Source organism: Ochlerotatus camptorhynchus, unplaced genomic scaffold (assembly GCF_037179485.1).
Source record: "Ochlerotatus camptorhynchus isolate MF236.1 unplaced genomic scaffold, CSIRO-AGI_Acam_v1.1 ptg000361l, whole genome shotgun sequence".
In the NCBI taxonomy this organism is placed as follows: Eukaryota; Metazoa; Arthropoda; class Insecta; order Diptera; family Culicidae; genus Ochlerotatus; species Ochlerotatus camptorhynchus.
The window spans coordinates 3,946,743-3,964,696 of record NW_027040849.1 but is presented as its reverse complement, the minus strand read 5'-3'; the positions used below and the strand labels follow the sequence as shown (position 1 = coordinate 3,964,696).

The window sequence follows — 17,954 nt, the reverse complement described above, 5'->3', positions numbered from 1 at the left end:
CAAAAGTTATGTTCGTCATTGTCAAATGCAAAACATTTCAAATCCATTTGTTTTAAATAGTAGCGTGATTTAATGCGCAATACATTAGAACTAATGGTGAAACAGTTTTTATCATTGTAAAATATGGAAAAATAGAAACCAAATCATCTTGCATCAAATCACATGAGAATTCAAAAACCAGATAAATGGCAGTCCAACTGAGTGCCCACCACAGCCACATATGGACAAGTTATGCATGCCTACGGGCAAGTGGTCAGAATCTGACATGATCAAAAATTCATCATCAAATCACAAGCCGGTTGGCGATCTTATTGAGTACCCAGAACCGCATTAGTTACACCCGTTCATGTTCCGGATGTCTCCGATGAAATGGCCAGAGCCTGACTTCAGAAAAATCTCATGACGCGACACGATACATCAAATCTTATAGCGAAATCGTGTGAAACCGAACTTTTTGTCAGTGCGAACCTCAACCTGAGGTAGGTTTTAAAAACAAACTGAGTCAGAAAACAAGCAGACCCAATCTTGAAATCCGATCCAGGTTGAAACTGAATAATAAACGAATTCGCTATTATAATATAATTTGGAAGAAGGTTTTGTATGAAGGGATCGATGTCACCGGTGGACAGATTCAGGTTTTCCTAGAAATTTGACAGATTAAGATGGTTTATTTACGAAAAACCGTAAATAAATTTCCCCAATCCGTCAAGAAAAAATTAAGTTAGCATATCGTGCACTTATCTATAAAAAAAGACAAGTAATATTATATTGGATATAGGGAATAAATACACTGTTCCGTAAAAACAAATCCAAACAGCATTATTATGTGTTGCATCCGCGAATCCATGACAGCTTGTCTACTGTCAGATGATCATGAGATAAACATTTGTAAACATCGCATAACCTCACACATTTCTCTCCGGATGCAATTGCAAGCCCAAAATCGATTCACGGATCACCAAAAAAGCAAACATACAAAAAAGGGGAAAACTTACCAGAAAATCATTGAACAAATTGATATTCACAGCTATTTTTCGCGTTAACCAAACGTTTTACACACTTATTTCGTCCAGCAAAATTTGCCACAAGACCTAGTAGTAAATAATGTCCAAAAATGGCGATTTCCTGCACTCTTCAGGTTCACTCTTTCTCATCCGATAACCGTATTCCGCAAGAACCTGGTACAACACGAACGCGCGTCGGATTGAATTCACCCTTCCGGTGACGCGGGGTGGTTTCCGGCTAAACGGATCAGCCCAAATGTTGTGGAAAATATTCCGATAACAAACTTTCAACTTCCTGCACTTGCACTGCGCCCAACAAACTCGCAGGAGGAAAACTTGCCTGTCTTCTTTGACACGTTTGAGGCTTTCGCACGGTCCGCACACAACTTGAAACCCTTTCCACTGATTGGATTGCTGCTACTTTTTCTGTTGCAGTGCCGCCGCGGTTACCGTTGATCGGACACCACAATCGCCAGACGGAACTAACGAAGACGCGACGGATTTTTCTTCCTTCACTAACACCGTAACTTCTTGCGCGAGGTTTTTCGCGTTTTCGTTTCTTCTCCGGTGCGGGACGGAAAACCTCGAAAACCTCTTTCGCAAGAATCAAGATGGCGTTGATTTACGTTTTGACAGTTGCCACCGTCTGCACTGGTGTTGGTGTTGTTTATTTACATCGCTAGCCTATCTCATGAGAAAAATGCTGATAGGGCACTGGATTCGAATTTCAATCAAGTTGGGAAATCAATGTTTCGGGCACGATCATCATTGGTATCAATCTGTACCAATTCGCATCCACTTATTTAATAGTTTTTCTTGTTGAATGCGAACAGTCGCTAGGTTTAATTAAACTGGAAATTAACAAAACACGCAAAGCAATTTCCTAGTAAAACTTGAATGAAACTTTGTTGACGTTTTTTCAGCGGGAACTACTCAGCGAAAGCAACTGTTCTAGTAATGGGCGTTTCATTCCATTTTCATGAATCGATTTTCCCACTTCGATTAAACCCTCTTACACCGTAAAAAATGGATACGTCGACATAAAGTGTCTTGCACATACACAGAAAAAAAAAGTTGTTGAATATTACATCCAAACTGCTGCAACCAGGTATAGAGATGAACTAGCCTATAGAGATCTCCAAGCGCAATCTCACGAACACTAAAGTTCAACGTTCATATATAAAAATGAAGAAGAAGAAGAACCAAAAAGGTATCGCGATATCACAACTACTTAAAAAGGTAGCGCGCGGTCTCACGCACACTTTTGTGCATCTGGAGAACTCTATAGAGATTTTCACGCACGGATGTATTGGTGCGATATGCGAGAACGTGTTAGTGAATATCCGAGGAAATTACATAACAAATCGATGTCAAACTCCTTTTGACAGATCTACTTTCATACATTTTTTAGGTTAGCCAGAGGAAAATAATAAACAACTTTACATGGCATTTCTCCCTCTAGTGTGCGTGCGTTAAACGTCACTAATCTATATGGCTAAAAATCTCTTAAATAAAGATATAAAAAAAATGCTGCAACCAGGGTGGAGGCGAACCAGCCTCAGGCTGAAAGCCTCCTAAATAAAGATAAATCAATCAATGCTGCAACCAGGTCAATCCATCGGTTGTGTAATATAACGTAGTACATGGTAGTACGATGTACATCGATTTTGCGAACAAAATTACATCCATTGATGTAATATTGTATCTGCTTTTTGCTGAATTACAATGATCGATATTCCATTTTTTTTTGTTGTGTCAAGAGACGTTTCTTAGTGGAACTGACAGCTAGAAATCTAGAGTGTGTGAGTGATCTGGTGTGAATGGTGCTGAATGTAAACATAAACAAAGCAGAAATTCACATGAGGATAAACTGTTCTTGGTAAACAAAAAAGTCAGCTGATTGGAACTGTCTCGTGGACAGCTTTATTGAAGGCAGAGGCTTCCATATGGCTTGATCCTTCAATACGTCCTCTTGGCAAATTTCGTAGTCTAATACTCCAGTAGATTAAAAGCAGTGGAGTGGCCTTGAGAAACTATGCTGCTGACTTGTTATTTGCTTTTTTACTTGTTGATAAATTTGGTCGTTTACGATGGATTCAAAAAGTTTTGGAATGCATGAAATATCCACGGCAGTAATGTGACGAATGACTGAATGTTAAACGCTGGCCAGACTGAGCAGTTATAACATGTTATAACGGTTGTCAAATAATTGCAACACAGAAACCACCATCAAGATAGGTGCCCCGTAACGTGGGTAGATCATCTTTTCGTGGTACGTTACGGGATGTAAGATCTACCACCGATTCCTAGTCCTGACTACTTCAAACTAGGGGAACAGGATTTTTCAGTAATCCAAGGAACACAGCTTAGTCCTTGTTACTTTTTATGCCTTGTTGATAGTGACAAAACTCGGCTTTGTCTACCGAGGATGATCTTGAAACAAGGAAAAAAATGAGTTAGTTGTCTTCATCTATGTGATTCCTAATCTTCTATTCGTTGTTCCCTAGTTTGTAGTGGTTAATACTAGGGTTCTGATGCATGGTTATTATCAGTGTCAGACCTTAATTTTGTTGCTAAGGAATCCAATTTTGACTGACAAAGGGGGTGTTTCAACACTCCGAAGGCTATGAATAGCGGGACCTTTCAATTAGAGTCAGATCCTTGCGATAAATGCAAGAGTGGCAACTGTAAAAAAAATCGAATACTTCATCATTTCTCAATAGTGATGGAGTAATACGACATGCACTAAACTAAGGACACGGGATATACTATACAATAGATCAATTTACTGGTCGCAGTAGTGTTAGGTCCCGAACAGAGGAAAAAAATCCATCAAGATAGCGCTATAACATGTTATAACTCTGTAGTCTGAACGTACTATTATAGTACGTTCAGACTACAGAGTTATAACATGTTATAGCGCTATCTTGATGGTGGTTTCTGTGTTGCAATTATTTGACAACCGTTATAACATGTTATAACTCTCCAGTCTGGACAGCGTTTTAAAGTGAACTTTTTTTTTATTCATACTTTTTTGGACGTATTGTAGATCTATTGTAAATCAAGAGCAAATTTTCATTACGTCGAATGTAACAAAGGTAAACAAAGTCGAGCTATCAGTGTCAATCGATTCTCCTGCTATTACACTATATACTGTCCAAATATAGGATCAAATCCCATTTTTAAATTTATTTACTAGTCCAATTGCTTTTTGACGTAATCACCTTCCGATCAAAATAGTTTTCGATGTTACTTAAGTCACCCAATTTCTATGGAGATGCCGTTTGACTTAAGTAACAGCGCTGAGAATCCCGTGAAAAGTGTACGTTCGTCGTTTCGCTTTCTTATTATTAAAGTGAATAAATCGAACTGTTTGTTGCTAAGATGATTTCGGTGGTCCTAAAATGATGAATGGGCTGCACGTAAGGAGACGTAATTGATAATTCTCCCGAATATCCTGGTAAATACACTTTGACTTAAGTAACAATAGGGGCCACCAAACGACGTATAATAACTTTTGACTAAAAAACCAGTATTTTTAGCATGAAAGCTAGCGATTTGCATTTGTATGATTAAAACCCTGCTAAATATGTTAACCATTGCTATCACTATGAGATTATATGTGTTTACTTGGAAATAGGAATAACTTTTCGGTCATCAAAACAAAACTTTATTTTTCTCGGATTGGTGCGAATGTTACTTACGACATAATGTGCTCTTGAAATAATAGATCGTATGAATAAAAGCGTTTACTTTACTTTTCCCGTTAGAAAAGCACGGGAAAGTAAAGTAAACTCTTTTTATTCATACGGCCCAATATTTTAAATTTACTTGTATTATATACATACAATAAGATCGATTGTTTGCAATAGATTTTGTTGTGGTTGTATTTTATTTTATGGTAATTAATCATTTTGTTCGACCATTTTCCACAGAGATGGCGTTGTTCCGCTGGTAGGAAGTGATAAAAATCCCCATATAGAAATTGAGAGAAGTGGGTATAATTCGCTTTCGGTGCATATTCAGGTCAAAAAAAGTGAACGACAACCTAAAGACATTAGTCAGGGGCTTTGTCGTTCAGTTTTTTCCCGGAAATTAATACTAAACAAGCTACAATTAAATAAAAATGATTTTTCCCCATACAATTTTACCTGCCTTACTACCAGTCCCCAGAGATCCAAAAAAATTCAAATTTGAGAGAGAAATTCTCTCTCTCGAGCTCAATCTCTCAACATGCCATGTATTTTGTTGACACTCGATTTGTGATTTCCCTTTCACAGATTACAAAATAGAGTACCTAACACTACAAAACATGTCTGGTACCTCTATATATGCACTTGTTTTAACATTTGAAGTCCCTCCTTTTTTACATATCCTGCGCAAAAGATACTTTATGCCCCGCCCCATACATAAAATTCGGCGGGAAATTCTGTGAGGGGTGAGCAATTTTGTGTGCAGAATGTGTAAAAAAGGAGGGACTTCGAACAATAATCTAAATGCATAAATAGAGATACCAGGCATGTTTTGCACTGCAGTGTCCTCTGTGAACAATTATAGGAAAACAGATTGTGTGTAGTTTCCGATAGATGTCACCGCAAACAACAGCTGTGACATCTGATGGAACATGAATGCAGAAGCTTGACAAAATGATCAATTGTATGGTTACTCTTTCCAGGATAGGACGTTTTGATATGTTCGTCTAGCAAAAATATTATCTCGGCAAAAACTGACGAGTACAATTTTTTGAGTGCACATAAAATTGAAACGTTCAGGACGCAGCCGATCATCTGAAACATCTTGGCAGTGCGTGTTTATATCTTCAAAACGTCAAACGTACAAAACATGTGCGCGTGATTCTCCGGGTGATATTCGTGTTCCCCAGCAAATTTGTTCCAAGATTTGCCTCGTTAATTTCCCGTGGATAGAGCAGAACACAAACCTGTAAGAATGGCATCCAAGGACGTAGAACGCATGGAATTGGCCGAGGACCAGAACATCGAAGATGCCATCATAGCCGGCGAAAGTGACGACGACGATGATGATCAAGTGGATGATGCTATGGAAAACGAGGAGGAAACCAATGGACAGGTTTACCTTCCGGGACGCAAATTGAATAACGACGAAGAACTGGTGTGCGACGAGTCCGCGTATGTGATGCTCCATCAGGCCCACACCGGGGCGCCATGTTTGAGTTTTGACGTTGTCGCAGACCCTTTAGGGGAAGATCGGGAAAAATTTCCACTAACTGCATTTTTGGTGGCTGGTACTCAGGCTGCCAGGACACACGTCAACAGTGTCATCGTAATGAAGATGTCCAATTTGCATAGGACATCCAAGGAACGGGACGAAGATGATGACTCCGATGCGGACGAGTTGAGTGACGATGAAGACGAGAATTCGGATAAGCGACCGCAGATGAACTGTGCTCTCATCAAGCACGCAGGATGTGTGAACAGGATTCGGGCAACGACTTTCAACAATACACATTATGTGGCCACTTGGAGCGAGATGGGACGGGTCAATATATACAACATCAATGATCAGCTAGCGGCCGTGGATGACGAACATTCGTGCAAGAATTACGAGACCAACAAGGTCGGTGACGGAGTGAAACCGGATTTCACTTTCTCCGGACATCAGAAGGAGGGTTTCGCTATTGACTGGTGTACCACAACGCGTGGTATGTTAGCAACGGGTGATTGCCGACGGGATATCCATATTTGGCGCCCGAATGATAAGGGCTCGTGGACGGTTGATCAGCGACCTCTGGTGGGACACACGGACTCGGTAGAGGACATCCAGTGGAGTCCGAACGAAGCGAATGTACTGGCTACCTGTTCGGTGGACAAATCAATCCGAATCTGGGACTGTCGAGCACCTCCGTCAAAAGCCTGTATGCTGACGGCGGACAATGCCCACGAGAGCGACATAAATGTGATCAGCTGGAACAGAAACGAACCTCTGATTGCTAGTGGTAAGTGATATTTGATGGTACGCTTAATTTTTTTTTTTTTTTTTTTGTCTTTATTTTAGAGATTTTTAGCCTGAGGCTAGTTCATCTCTTCGGTACGCTTAATGATTTTTGTTGAATTAATGATTATTATTTTTCAGGTGGTGATGACGGTTTCTTCCACATTTGGGATCTACGTAACTTCCAGTCGAAATCGACCGTAGCCACATTCAAGCATCATACTAATCATATAACAACCATCGAATGGCACCCGAAAGAGTCGACCATTTTGGCCACCGGAGGAGACGACGATCAGATTGCCCTGTGGGATCTATCGGTCGAACGAGACGACGACGACGAACGAACTGATCCAAACCTGAAGGATCTGCCTCCTCAGCTGCTGTTCATTCACCAGGGACAAACGGAAATCAAGGAACTGCACTGGCATCCTCAGCTTAAGGGTGTGCTTTTCTCGACGGCACACAGTGGATTCAACGTTTTCCGAACAATCAGTGTATAGACGAGTGTAAAACATGGCGGTTCTTTTCTTGTTCTTCATAATTAAGACCTTATTCAGTTTGTGTCACTTTAATAAGCTTCAAAAATATAAAAGTAATGAAATAAAAGAACACACCCCCGAGATCACTGTTCGACGTTTTGATCAGTCAGTTCACCATGCTTTATCATTGACAGATTCACGAGATGCCGCATCGTTGGTCGACCGTGGGGACAGTTCTGAGGAGAAACGCAAAATTTCTTATAATCTGCACTGTTCTCAGATAGAGGACATTTTTTAACTTACCCATGGTTGTTCAATTTCTCCCATGTGACTCAGCAGCTTCTTCATCTCCGCCATGGATAGCGCCTTCCCGATCATAACCGACTTGCGACAGGCTCTGGAAGCAAACATGGCTCGGACCCGGGATGGCCGGCAAACCGTGTTCGGTGCATCCTGCAGCATGAATATCAACTCATCGATATCTTCCTTACCAAATTCCCAATTTTTGCTGAAAGGTTTGGCGACCAGTTTGATCTTCTTGGTCGGTTCCGCCGATCCGTCAATCTCGAACTTGAACCCATTCATCTCGAATATCTCCAGATTGTCCATCAAAATCATCTCGTTGACGGCCGTCAGTTCTAGCTGCTGTGGAACGACTAGTTTCTGATTCTGCAGCACTGTTGTCCGTTGCAAGTCTTCGAAGTTGTACTTTTCGTCGGTGGCATGCTGGTCTACGATAAACAGATCCTGCTCAAGCCGTGCAATGATGAAACCAAGATTGAACTGTCCAATGATTTCCATCTGAGCAAATTTGTCCTTGGATATTTCTGTTTCGAGTTCGTCTTCGGCGGAACGATTGCTGGAAGGATTGATTTTACTTTTGAACTTGAGTCTACTAAGCGATGCACTGCGATCTGATGCCTCTTGCTGTGCCATCTGGTGCTCCTGGTCAATCAAATTCTTCAATGAAGACATATCGATGTCCAAGCTCTTCTTAGTGGTTTCTTGAAAGGAATCTCTGAAAGAGGGTTGGTCCAGTTCTATCACTTCCACTTTAAAATCCTTCGTAGGACTTTTTATTCCTATTTCGCGCTTCGGGGTTGATATCTCCATCATGAATTGTGCATCACGTATCGGAGCTGTAGCATTAGGAGCTATCTCGTTGCACGAAATCTCCTCGAATTTCAATTTAGGTCTGTCATCGACCGGGATTTCAGTACGACATCTGATGAGATGAACATTTTCTTCAGGGGAATGTGAGGCTAAGAATAGAGTAGAATCACGTTAGAACTGCTCAATCCCGACAAAACCGAGCAAGATCCTTACCTTTGGGAGTAGAACTTCCAACGATGCCCGACGAGTTCAGAATCATTAACTTAGCTTCCTTCTCGTCGTCAATCGGACATGTAGGATTTTCCTCTAACACGTTCTCAATCAATGTTGAATTCCGTGCCACTTTTGGCAATTTCTCCGTACTTTCTTCATCACTCAACACCACTCTACCGTTTCCATTCGATAGAGCCTTGGGATTCACACTTACGAAATCATGCATCTTCAGCGTATATCCGTTTTCGTCCCGTTTCCGCTTCCCAGCGACCATCTTTTCCAAGGAACTTTCACCATTAGATTTCGCAGCCGCGCTTCTGTGACCAAACGCTGCCAACAGTCTTCTGGGATTGGCAGTTTCCATGCTTTCATCAAGCGAATCTTCGCCACCGTCTGTCGATTTTACGGAAATGTTCAACAACCGCGTAGTCGCGCTAACGTCCAAATTTTGCATCTTGAAGGTTGACGGAATGTCTTCGTACGTTTTCAGCAACGACTTTTTGAGAGCCAACAGCAGAATTTTTTCATTATTCACCAGAATTTGCCGTTTGTCTGGTGCAAGGTTGATATCTACATCCGACCGATCCATTTTCAAATTGAGATACACGAAGGGATTTTGGTTTGCATTGTACTTATGATAGGTTTCATTCACCAGCTTCATGATCGACTTAGGTTCACATGGTCTTGAATTGACAAAGAAAAATTGCCGATCTTTTGATGATCGTCCCGAACCGTGAGCACAACTGGAAACGTACCCATCAATTGTGAATCTGGATAAATTCAAACTATCCACTTCTTCCTGCGTGAGAGATAAACTGTCGTCGAAATCACTTTCGTTGAGATCCATAATCTTGCCACTGTTGCTTATGGCCGGTTTCAGTTGAAGAAGTTCCAACGATTGCTTAGCCCCAAATACAGTCGTTATATTGTCCAGTACCGAGTCCGTGCCTTGCGTTCTCATAATCACACTTTTAACACCCTGCTTATTCTGATTCGTGCAGATAATTCTGACTCCAACCGAAACCAAACAGTATGCTTGCAAAATCTGGCACATCTTGATAAACTCCCGTTTGATATTTTTCTGGAATTCCTTCTTCCTTACCGGAAGTGTCGAAAATAGATTGGATAGAGTAACCGTGGTTCCCACCGCCCTAGCACAGGGAGTCCTCTTAACGATAGTTCCGCGATGATCCAATTCAAGCCTGATTCCGTGGGGTGCCGTTTCATGTTTTGTGGTGATTGCCATATCGGATAATGCGCACAGGGAGCTCAATGCCTCCCCACGAAAGCCGAACGTCGCGATGCTGGCCAAATCCGAAAACTCCTTTAGTTTCGATGTGTGGTACTTGGCTGTTAGTCCTTCAAAGTTCTTCTCTTCGACCCCACTGCCATTGTCGGCTACTTCCACCAGTTCGGCTCCTTGCTCTTTCAACTTTATCTCGACGACCGTCGCTCCGGCATCGATGGAATTCTCCACCAGTTCCTTCACGGCCGTCGCCAGGTTGAGCACTACCTGACCGGAGCATATCTTGTGTACAGTATCCCTATCGATGGCACTGATTTTCTTGGAATCTTCGTTAGTCGGAGTGGGATCGATTACGTCTTCAATTTCAATCATTGTTACTCCAATTTTAAAGCATTTATAAATCTTTATAAAGATACAAAATAAACATGAATTTGAAAAGGTTTTATGCGTTATATGCTCTTGTTTATACTTTTTCGTGCGATCGATTTCCGCGCGCGCATGTGGCTGCGTGCTTGTACTCAACAAATCTCGCGTCACTTTTCGAATAGACCAATGTAACATATTCACCATTTTGAGAAAATCGAAGTTGAAGTTCGAGAGATTATTATGTTAACCGTTTAGAAACAATACGTTTTGCAATACTATTTTTAATGTAGTCAGTGAATAATAACGTTGAAAATTCAGTATAAACGGAAAAATCGTAATTTTTTCTTTGAATTTCATGCTACAATATAGAAAAAAAAAACACATAGGACGTTTTGACTAGCCAAGTTGTACATCGGACATGTTACATTGGACGATTTCAATGAGTGTTACATACTAGATTCCCGTTCACAGATTTAAGAGTAGAGTACCTAACTTTAGATTGGCCCCGCTTTTACAAAATGAGCACCAATCATGTTAGGCAGTCCAAATGACCGAAGTAACAATCATGTACCCATCATTTCAAGCTGTACATTGGACAATTTATGACCTATGATTATCTCAAATAAACGAAAGTAAATTCGGATGGGTGTTTTTGTATCACATACCTCATCGTGTAAACTTTAGAAACCATCATCACACTCATAGTTCTTCTATTCTCCACGAGTGCCAACTTTAATTTGCCAATGAGGTGATCCAAGAGACGTTTCTTATGGTGGTAAGCTCCAACCGGTATTATCCTCGGATTAAATCCCGATCAAGAATGTCCGGCTGGTTTGATGTCGACTTCAGAGTTAATCAACATAACTCTGAGTAAACATTTTTCAGATCATACAAACAGGGACGGTATTAAAAGTTAATCCGAGTTGGAGCTTACCGCCATTAGTGGAACTGACAGCTAGAAACCCGCATAAACAATAACCATAAGAAGCGCATAACCACCATTTCGGGATATCATCCCAACTTTATGTGGTATGGTCATACCATATATGATATCGTTAGTGTATGGTACCAGTTTATTAGGGAATCTAGACCACAAACGAAGTGACAGACAACTAACTGGCGAAGAAATCAATTAAAATAATTGGGGTTGGTTGGAAATGCTAACATGAAGCTTTAGTGTGATAATTTATTAGCTAGAGAATGATCTTTAGAAGAGGGTGGGTGGATAGTTCCGTTAGAGTACGGCAGTAAGAAAATTGAATAGAAGTTGAAAATGAGCGAAGGGCCATTAATGCGACAGTTTTTAAAGATAGACGCACATTTTTTGCCTAACCCGTACGATGTACGCGGAGACTTGAAGTATGTCTCCAAGTCTACAGGCAAAAAATGTGCGTCCCTCTTTTGCTCATAAACTGACTGCGGCTGTGGAATAGTTCTAGCGACGTTTTCATCACTACCTAAAGCCCCACGTTGCGAGAGCATTTCCAGTCGATGGTGTGTTATAATGCAATAATTCTTCTTTACCCAACTATGATTCTTAACAATCCATTATTTGTAAGGTTCACTTCCAAAGAACCATAATACATAAGGTTTAAACTTTATCCCACAAACGTTCATGTAAAGTTCCATAACCATTTAAGTTAAAGTTTAGAAGGGAGTATAAACAATTTTTAACCATTTTCGGTAAGGTCAAGTTAAGGTTCGCGCTTATGCGGGAATGCTCCAGTGGCATGTCGGTTCGTCGGTGCTTATTTGTTTATTTGTTATGGTTCCATCAACAGACTAGAAATAGTCCCAATGATGTGTTGTAAAAAAAGTACAGATTATACAGACGACATACATATTCTACAGTTACTACAGTTACAAACGAAAATAACTACACAGCAAAAAAAAATGTAATATCGATCAATGTAATTCAAGCTGATGTATGAAATAATGATGTAATAGCAAAAAGCAGGTACAATTTTACATCAATGGATGAAATTTTGTTCGCAAAATCGATGTACATCGTACAACGTTATATTACACAACCGATGGATTGACCTGGTTGCAGCAGTTTGGATGTAATATTCAACAACTTTTTTTTCTGTGTAGGAAAGCATTGTCAAGTTACTAAAAATTTATAAGTTTTAAATTTTACACTTAGCTGTTGGGCATCAAGCGCCTTCGGTCAGCAAAAAAGGCAGAGAATCTTCGGCGAAGCATATTCCGTGTCAAGTGGAAATCGAACATCGACGCTACTCGGTTGAACACTAGCTGCAAGCCGTACACGGTAATCGCAAATAACTCTTTTATGACTATAAAGTACACATTTTTGAATGAAAACGGGACTACCCACAAAATGAGTAAAATTTTACACATTTATGAGTAATTACTAGTACAAAAATGAATCAATTTTATGCATTTATGAGTACCAGATACTCATAAAATGTGTAAAAAATACACACATTTTAGGTGTAGTCCCGTTTTAGCCGAATATGCATACTTTATAGTCAAAATTGAGTACTTTATAGTCATTTTTGCGTATTTTGCGGTTTCCGTGTATGTCGTTTTCGTTTTTGCGGTGTAGCTACACCGGTGCTACACTGCCGAACACCGAAAAAATTTAGGGTGTAGCTATCGGTTGCACCTTTGTTTATAAACAAATGATGATGAACTGTCAATGACTCGCACTTATTGCTGCTTACACTACACCGGTGTAGTGTAGTAAAAACGAAAACGACAGTAAATTGGCGTTGACGGCGACTCTGTAGCTCTTTATTCCTATGAGAAAATCCATAAGCAAACGTCAGACTGTGCGTGAAACATGGCGGACTTTGTACTATCCTTTCACTCCATCGAAAGTTCCCATAAGAAACTGACGATATTTGCTGGAAGAGCAAATTTTTCGACGATGCCGTCAACGCCAATAGCGCTCCCTATGCTATAATTAGTTCGAAGAAGTGGAAGTCTCAGCATAAGACTGTTGCGTAGTGATCGAGGTTGAACATTAATGTTCACTTGTTGCAGAATTGCTTCGCAGTCGATTCTTCCTTGCAGAGTATCGGTGACGGTTAAGGCTCTGAAAACATCTCTTCTGAAACGTAAGGGCTCGACATTGATCAATTGGCAGCGATTCTCGTAGCTTGGAAGACGAAGTGGGTATCTCCAAGGCAGCTTACGGAGCGCGAAGCGAAGAAAACGTCGTTGAACAGATTCAATTCGCTCGGCCCCATTATTGTAGTTCGGGCTCCAGACAGCAGAGCAGTATTCCAACGTAGATCGTACGAGAGAGCAATAGAGCGATTTTAAGCCGTAAATGTCCGTGAAGTTCTTAGTAATCTTGAAGACAAAGCCAAGCGTTCTGGACGCTTTGTCGACGACATACGATATATGGTGTGAGTATGTCAGCTTTGAGTCTAGAAAAACGCCTAAGTCTTTCACGCAGTGCACCCGTTCGATAGTCGTGCCTAGTAGTTTGTAGTTGAAAATAATCGGTTGTTTCTTGCGTGAGAAAGTAATAACTGTACACTTAGCTGGGTTGACCACCAGTCGGTTTAGACTACACCAGTCAGCAAAGATGTCAATCTGATTTTGGAGAGAACGGCAGTCGGCGAGTGAGCGGATGCGCAGAAAAACTTTCAGATCGTCTGCAAACGATAATCGTGGCTCTGTGATAACATGGTGAACGTCGTCGAAGTAGAGGAGAAATACCAATGGTCCCAGATGGCTACCCTGAGGTAGACCGGACTTTGCGCAGAAGCTTACTGAGCGACAAGTATCCAAAGTTACTGTCAATTGGCGCTCCGTGAGGTATGAACGAAACCATCTCAAAAGATTTTCACCGATCCCTAGCCTATCAAGCTTAGCGATCGCAATTTTATGGTTCAGCTTATCGAAGGCTGCCGTAAGATCTGTGTAGATAACGTCCGTTTGGGTCCGAGCAATCAAACTGTCTGTGATGTAAGACGTTAGGCACAGCAGGTTCGTAGTTGTGGAACGCCCAGTTATGAATCCGTGTTGATCTGTACTTAGATATTGCTTGCAATGCGCATTTAGGGACTCTAGGACAATTAATTCAAAAAGTTTTGATACAGCACTCAGCGACGTGATTCCCCGGTAGTTGTTTACGTCGCGTTTGCTTCCCTTTTTATGAATAGGAAACATATCCGCAGTCTTCCAGCAAGACGGAAAGATGCCGCTGGAAAGAGAGAGCTGGAATATGCGGCGCAGTGGATCTAAAAGACAAGTGATGTTTTTTTAAGAATAATCGACGGAACACCATCGGGTTCAGCCTTAGTTGAAGCATAGAGGTAACTCTAAGACTAGAAGGTCCCGAAATAACGTGCTCAACTTTTTGGCTCAGCTCTGGTACACACAAAAAATAATCGTTAATAAAATTAAAAAAACCATTGGTAGAATTAAAAGTTGGCGTTGGTTCTTTTTGGTAGAAAGTCTTTAGAATTTAAAATAAAATTTCGCCTACTATCAATTCAAAAGTTAACCGCTCCCTACTTTTAAAAGTTCAAACTTTCAAAACGAATTGTACTTCTGTCAAAACAAAAGCATGGCAGTGTTGGAATAAAAAGTGGATTATTTTAAATTCAAAACAAACGTTTATCTTGAAAGTGTGGTCTAATTGAAATGATCTTTTTCACTTTGAATTGAACAATTAAAATATTTTCATTTTAAATACCAGCATTGTCAGTATGACATGTAGAGTTTTTTTTATTATTCAATATTATATATATATTATTTTTATTATGATATCAAATCATGGCTCGTGATGAACTGATGAACTCAGACAGTATGTATCAACGGTTTTGGATCGTTAGATATCATGCATTTAGCACACTGTAAGCATTGCTTTTATCTCCAGTAGTCTCCAGGCCAGCTCCCTGGTTTCCTTGAAGATTGATAATCTTTGTAACTTGTGAACATCATTGAGAAAATAGATTACACCTACAGTAAATATGATGCACATTGTACAGTCCAAGGAACAGTTAAATCTGGGAAACGAATCCCGCAAAGGCCTCGGGCTTCGCATTTATTTTGGCAGTAATTGATTGCTAAAGTTCAATCGGTGCGGCACTCGATCGTGGTATCTTGGGATAATATGAACGGTTCCAGGCCAACTTTGGCCAGCAGATGGTGCGAACCAAGAAACGTTCATTTTGGGTCGTTTTGAGGTAATACTGTAAACAGCAAAAGTACCTAGTAAGCATTTATAAAGGTTATTTAAAAATATAAAAAAAAACACTTACTGGATCGTTGAGTAGGGCCTATTTGATTTGATCCAACATTTCAAAACCATTCACGGAAATCTAAAACCGGAAGCCAATTTTAGGGACGGGCAGAATCTATGTTTGGGAAGTGGATTTATATGACACTACTGCTGCTGCTTCTGTTTTGTTTTGCATGTTTTATCTTAAAATTTAGCGGCAAAATTTCAGTGCTGCCAAAAGTGTTGGTGTTTAGAGGTATTTTTGACAGTAAAACAATTTTCATTTTAAAAAATGCACTTTTAAAATTACGAGTCATATGTGAACGAAAAACTTTCAAACCAAAAAAATAGCTTTCGTTTTGAAAATATTCGTTGTTGAAACTATGAAGTTTGAGGAATTTTCAATTTGAAAGTGAATTATTTTTATTACAACAATTTTTGTTCTTTGTGTGTACTCTCTTCGGTCCCAAGCTAATCAATTCACCCCTCGAAACATAGGAAAAACCAATCACCCCTCATTTTATCCGTCAAACTTTCATAGCGAATCAAAACAAACATTGCGTAGTACTAGAATTTCGACTAGAATAGGGTACGTTAATCGTTTGCTTGGGACCAATAGGCTACTAAAGTGGTGAGCCAATTTAAAATCGTTAGTTTCGTATTGATTGTTGGTTGAAGTCTTAAGTTTAGATGCTGCTCTAAAAATCGTATCTGTAGTGGCTTCGACCATGCTGAGCGTTTGGTTGATCAAAGGAACATTACTGGCCGCGGAAGTAATGATATTAGCGGAGAGTTGCTCGGCTTCAAACACACTAGCAAATTTGGCTGAGAACAGGTTGCAAATGCCTTGTTGATTTCCAGCAGTTTCACCATTAAAAATCATGGTAGAGGGTAAGCCGACTTCCCTGCGTTGCTCATTTACGAAGTTTCAGAAGGATTTCGGGTGTGATTTTAGCCGCCGTTGAATCCTCCTTTGATAGCGTTGAAAACAGAGACGACTTAACCGCTTATACTCGTGGTTGAGTCTGAGTAGCATTTCAGCGGCAGTGTGCGGAGTTTAGTAAATCTTCTGAGAGCAGCCTTCTTAGTTCTTTTCGACGAGCGAAGATCTTTCGTCATCCACGGGACGCGAGAGTCGATATGGATGATCTTTTTGGAAACGTGTCTGTCAATGACATATGCCAAGACGTGAGAAAAGGTTTGTGCAGCAATGTTGACGTCTACAGGATCTAGAATATGCTCCCAATCTAGGCTAGACAGCACATGGACGATACTGCGATGGTCAGCTCTACGGAAGTCATATGACACAGCGTTTGGAGTGCTGGTGAAATCATGGACAATATTATTTTCGATCACGATAACTAAAGCAGGGTGATGATGCACTACCTTGACTAAAGGTTCGGGTGCCGTGGAGAGGAAAGGAGCTGTATCACGAGCACTCACAAAGCAGAGATCCAGGGTGCGGTTGTTTTCATTCAACAGGCCATTGATTTGTGACAGAATTGCGGTACTATAACTATAACCATTATAGCAGCATCATAGCCATTAACCGTTGGAAGCCGCTTCTGACGGTAGTCACATGTAGGAGGCCACGTACCTTGAAATGTACGGGCTTGGTAGTCCACAAAAACTGCTTATCATTTATGTACTGGCAAAAGTGGATAATTTACGCTGGTAGTATACTAGATATACTGCCGCTATTCGCATGTCCGTCCCATAGCAAAAATCAGCAAGCCGAGAAAACCGCGTTTTAAGCTGAATTCGTACCATTGCTTCTTATATGATGGGACAACCAATTTGACTGTCTTTCCAAACTTTTTCAGAACAAAGTTGTTGAGTTCATTCAGTATTTTAAAAATATTTTATATTAGCTACCATTTGCATTGGAAAACTCAGTTTTGACAAAAACGACTATGGGACCGACATACGAAGAGCGGCAGTATACCTGTTTTACAGATAAAAGTGAAGTTTCTGAGAATTTAATGAATCAACTATTTTCCGATGCAGTGAAAACTGCTTGACACGGATGGAGTTGCCGCCTGTGAGAAAAAAAGCTAGAACTAGCAGCTTTGGAAATGGTTAATTGATTAATTGGGAAATTTCCGCAAAAGCTCTACACAGATGTCGAGGATATTAGTGGGAAATCTTGTTCATTAGATATCTTTGGTGCGTAAGAATGTTGGACGACAAAACGGTGGCAATAGTTCTCGAAAGCCAAAGTGGAATGGAGATGACTTCTATGTACAGCAAAGGACAAACAGGCCTTATGCCTTGTTCAGACTACAGAGTTATAACATGTTATAGCGCTATCTTGATGGTGGTTTCTGTGTTGCAATTATTTGACAACCGTTATAACATGT

At 40.5% G+C, this 17,954-nt stretch overlaps 3 protein-coding genes across 3 annotated transcripts in view; 1 reads left to right on the top strand and 2 right to left on the bottom strand.

Moving 5' to 3' along the window:
- LOC135709434 (ribosomal protein S6 kinase alpha-5-like) overlaps window positions 1–1,909 on the bottom strand; it is a 118,764-nt gene extending 116,855 nt beyond the window's left edge. Inside the window, exon 1 of the mRNA XM_065231755.1 lies at window positions 996–1,909. The gene's annotated coding sequence lies outside the window, so the exon portion shown is untranslated. The remainder of the gene's footprint in view (window positions 1–995) is intronic.
- A 3,927-nt stretch (window positions 1,910–5,836) lies between these two features.
- l(2)09851 (WD repeat-containing protein 1 l(2)09851) lies at window positions 5,837–7,567 on the top strand. Its single transcript, XM_065231723.1, has 2 exons — window positions 5,837–6,978; window positions 7,116–7,567. Exons 1-2 carry the CDS (start codon window positions 5,952–5,954, stop codon window positions 7,472–7,474), a joined length of 1,386 nt encoding a protein of 461 aa, XP_065087795.1. The 5' UTR covers window positions 5,837–5,951; the 3' UTR covers window positions 7,475–7,567.
- Window positions 7,568–7,581: 14 nt separating this feature from the next.
- Window positions 7,582–10,500, bottom strand: Pms2 (mismatch repair endonuclease PMS2). Its single transcript, XM_065231722.1, has 3 exons — window positions 8,780–10,500; window positions 7,757–8,715; window positions 7,582–7,689 (listed from the first exon to the last, which is right to left on the bottom strand). The coding sequence occupies exons 1-3, from the start codon at window positions 10,395–10,397 to the stop codon at window positions 7,597–7,599; spliced, it is 2,670 nt and encodes an 889-aa protein (XP_065087794.1). The 5' UTR covers window positions 10,398–10,500; the 3' UTR covers window positions 7,582–7,596.
- Window positions 10,501–17,954: the final 7,454 nt, after the last annotated feature.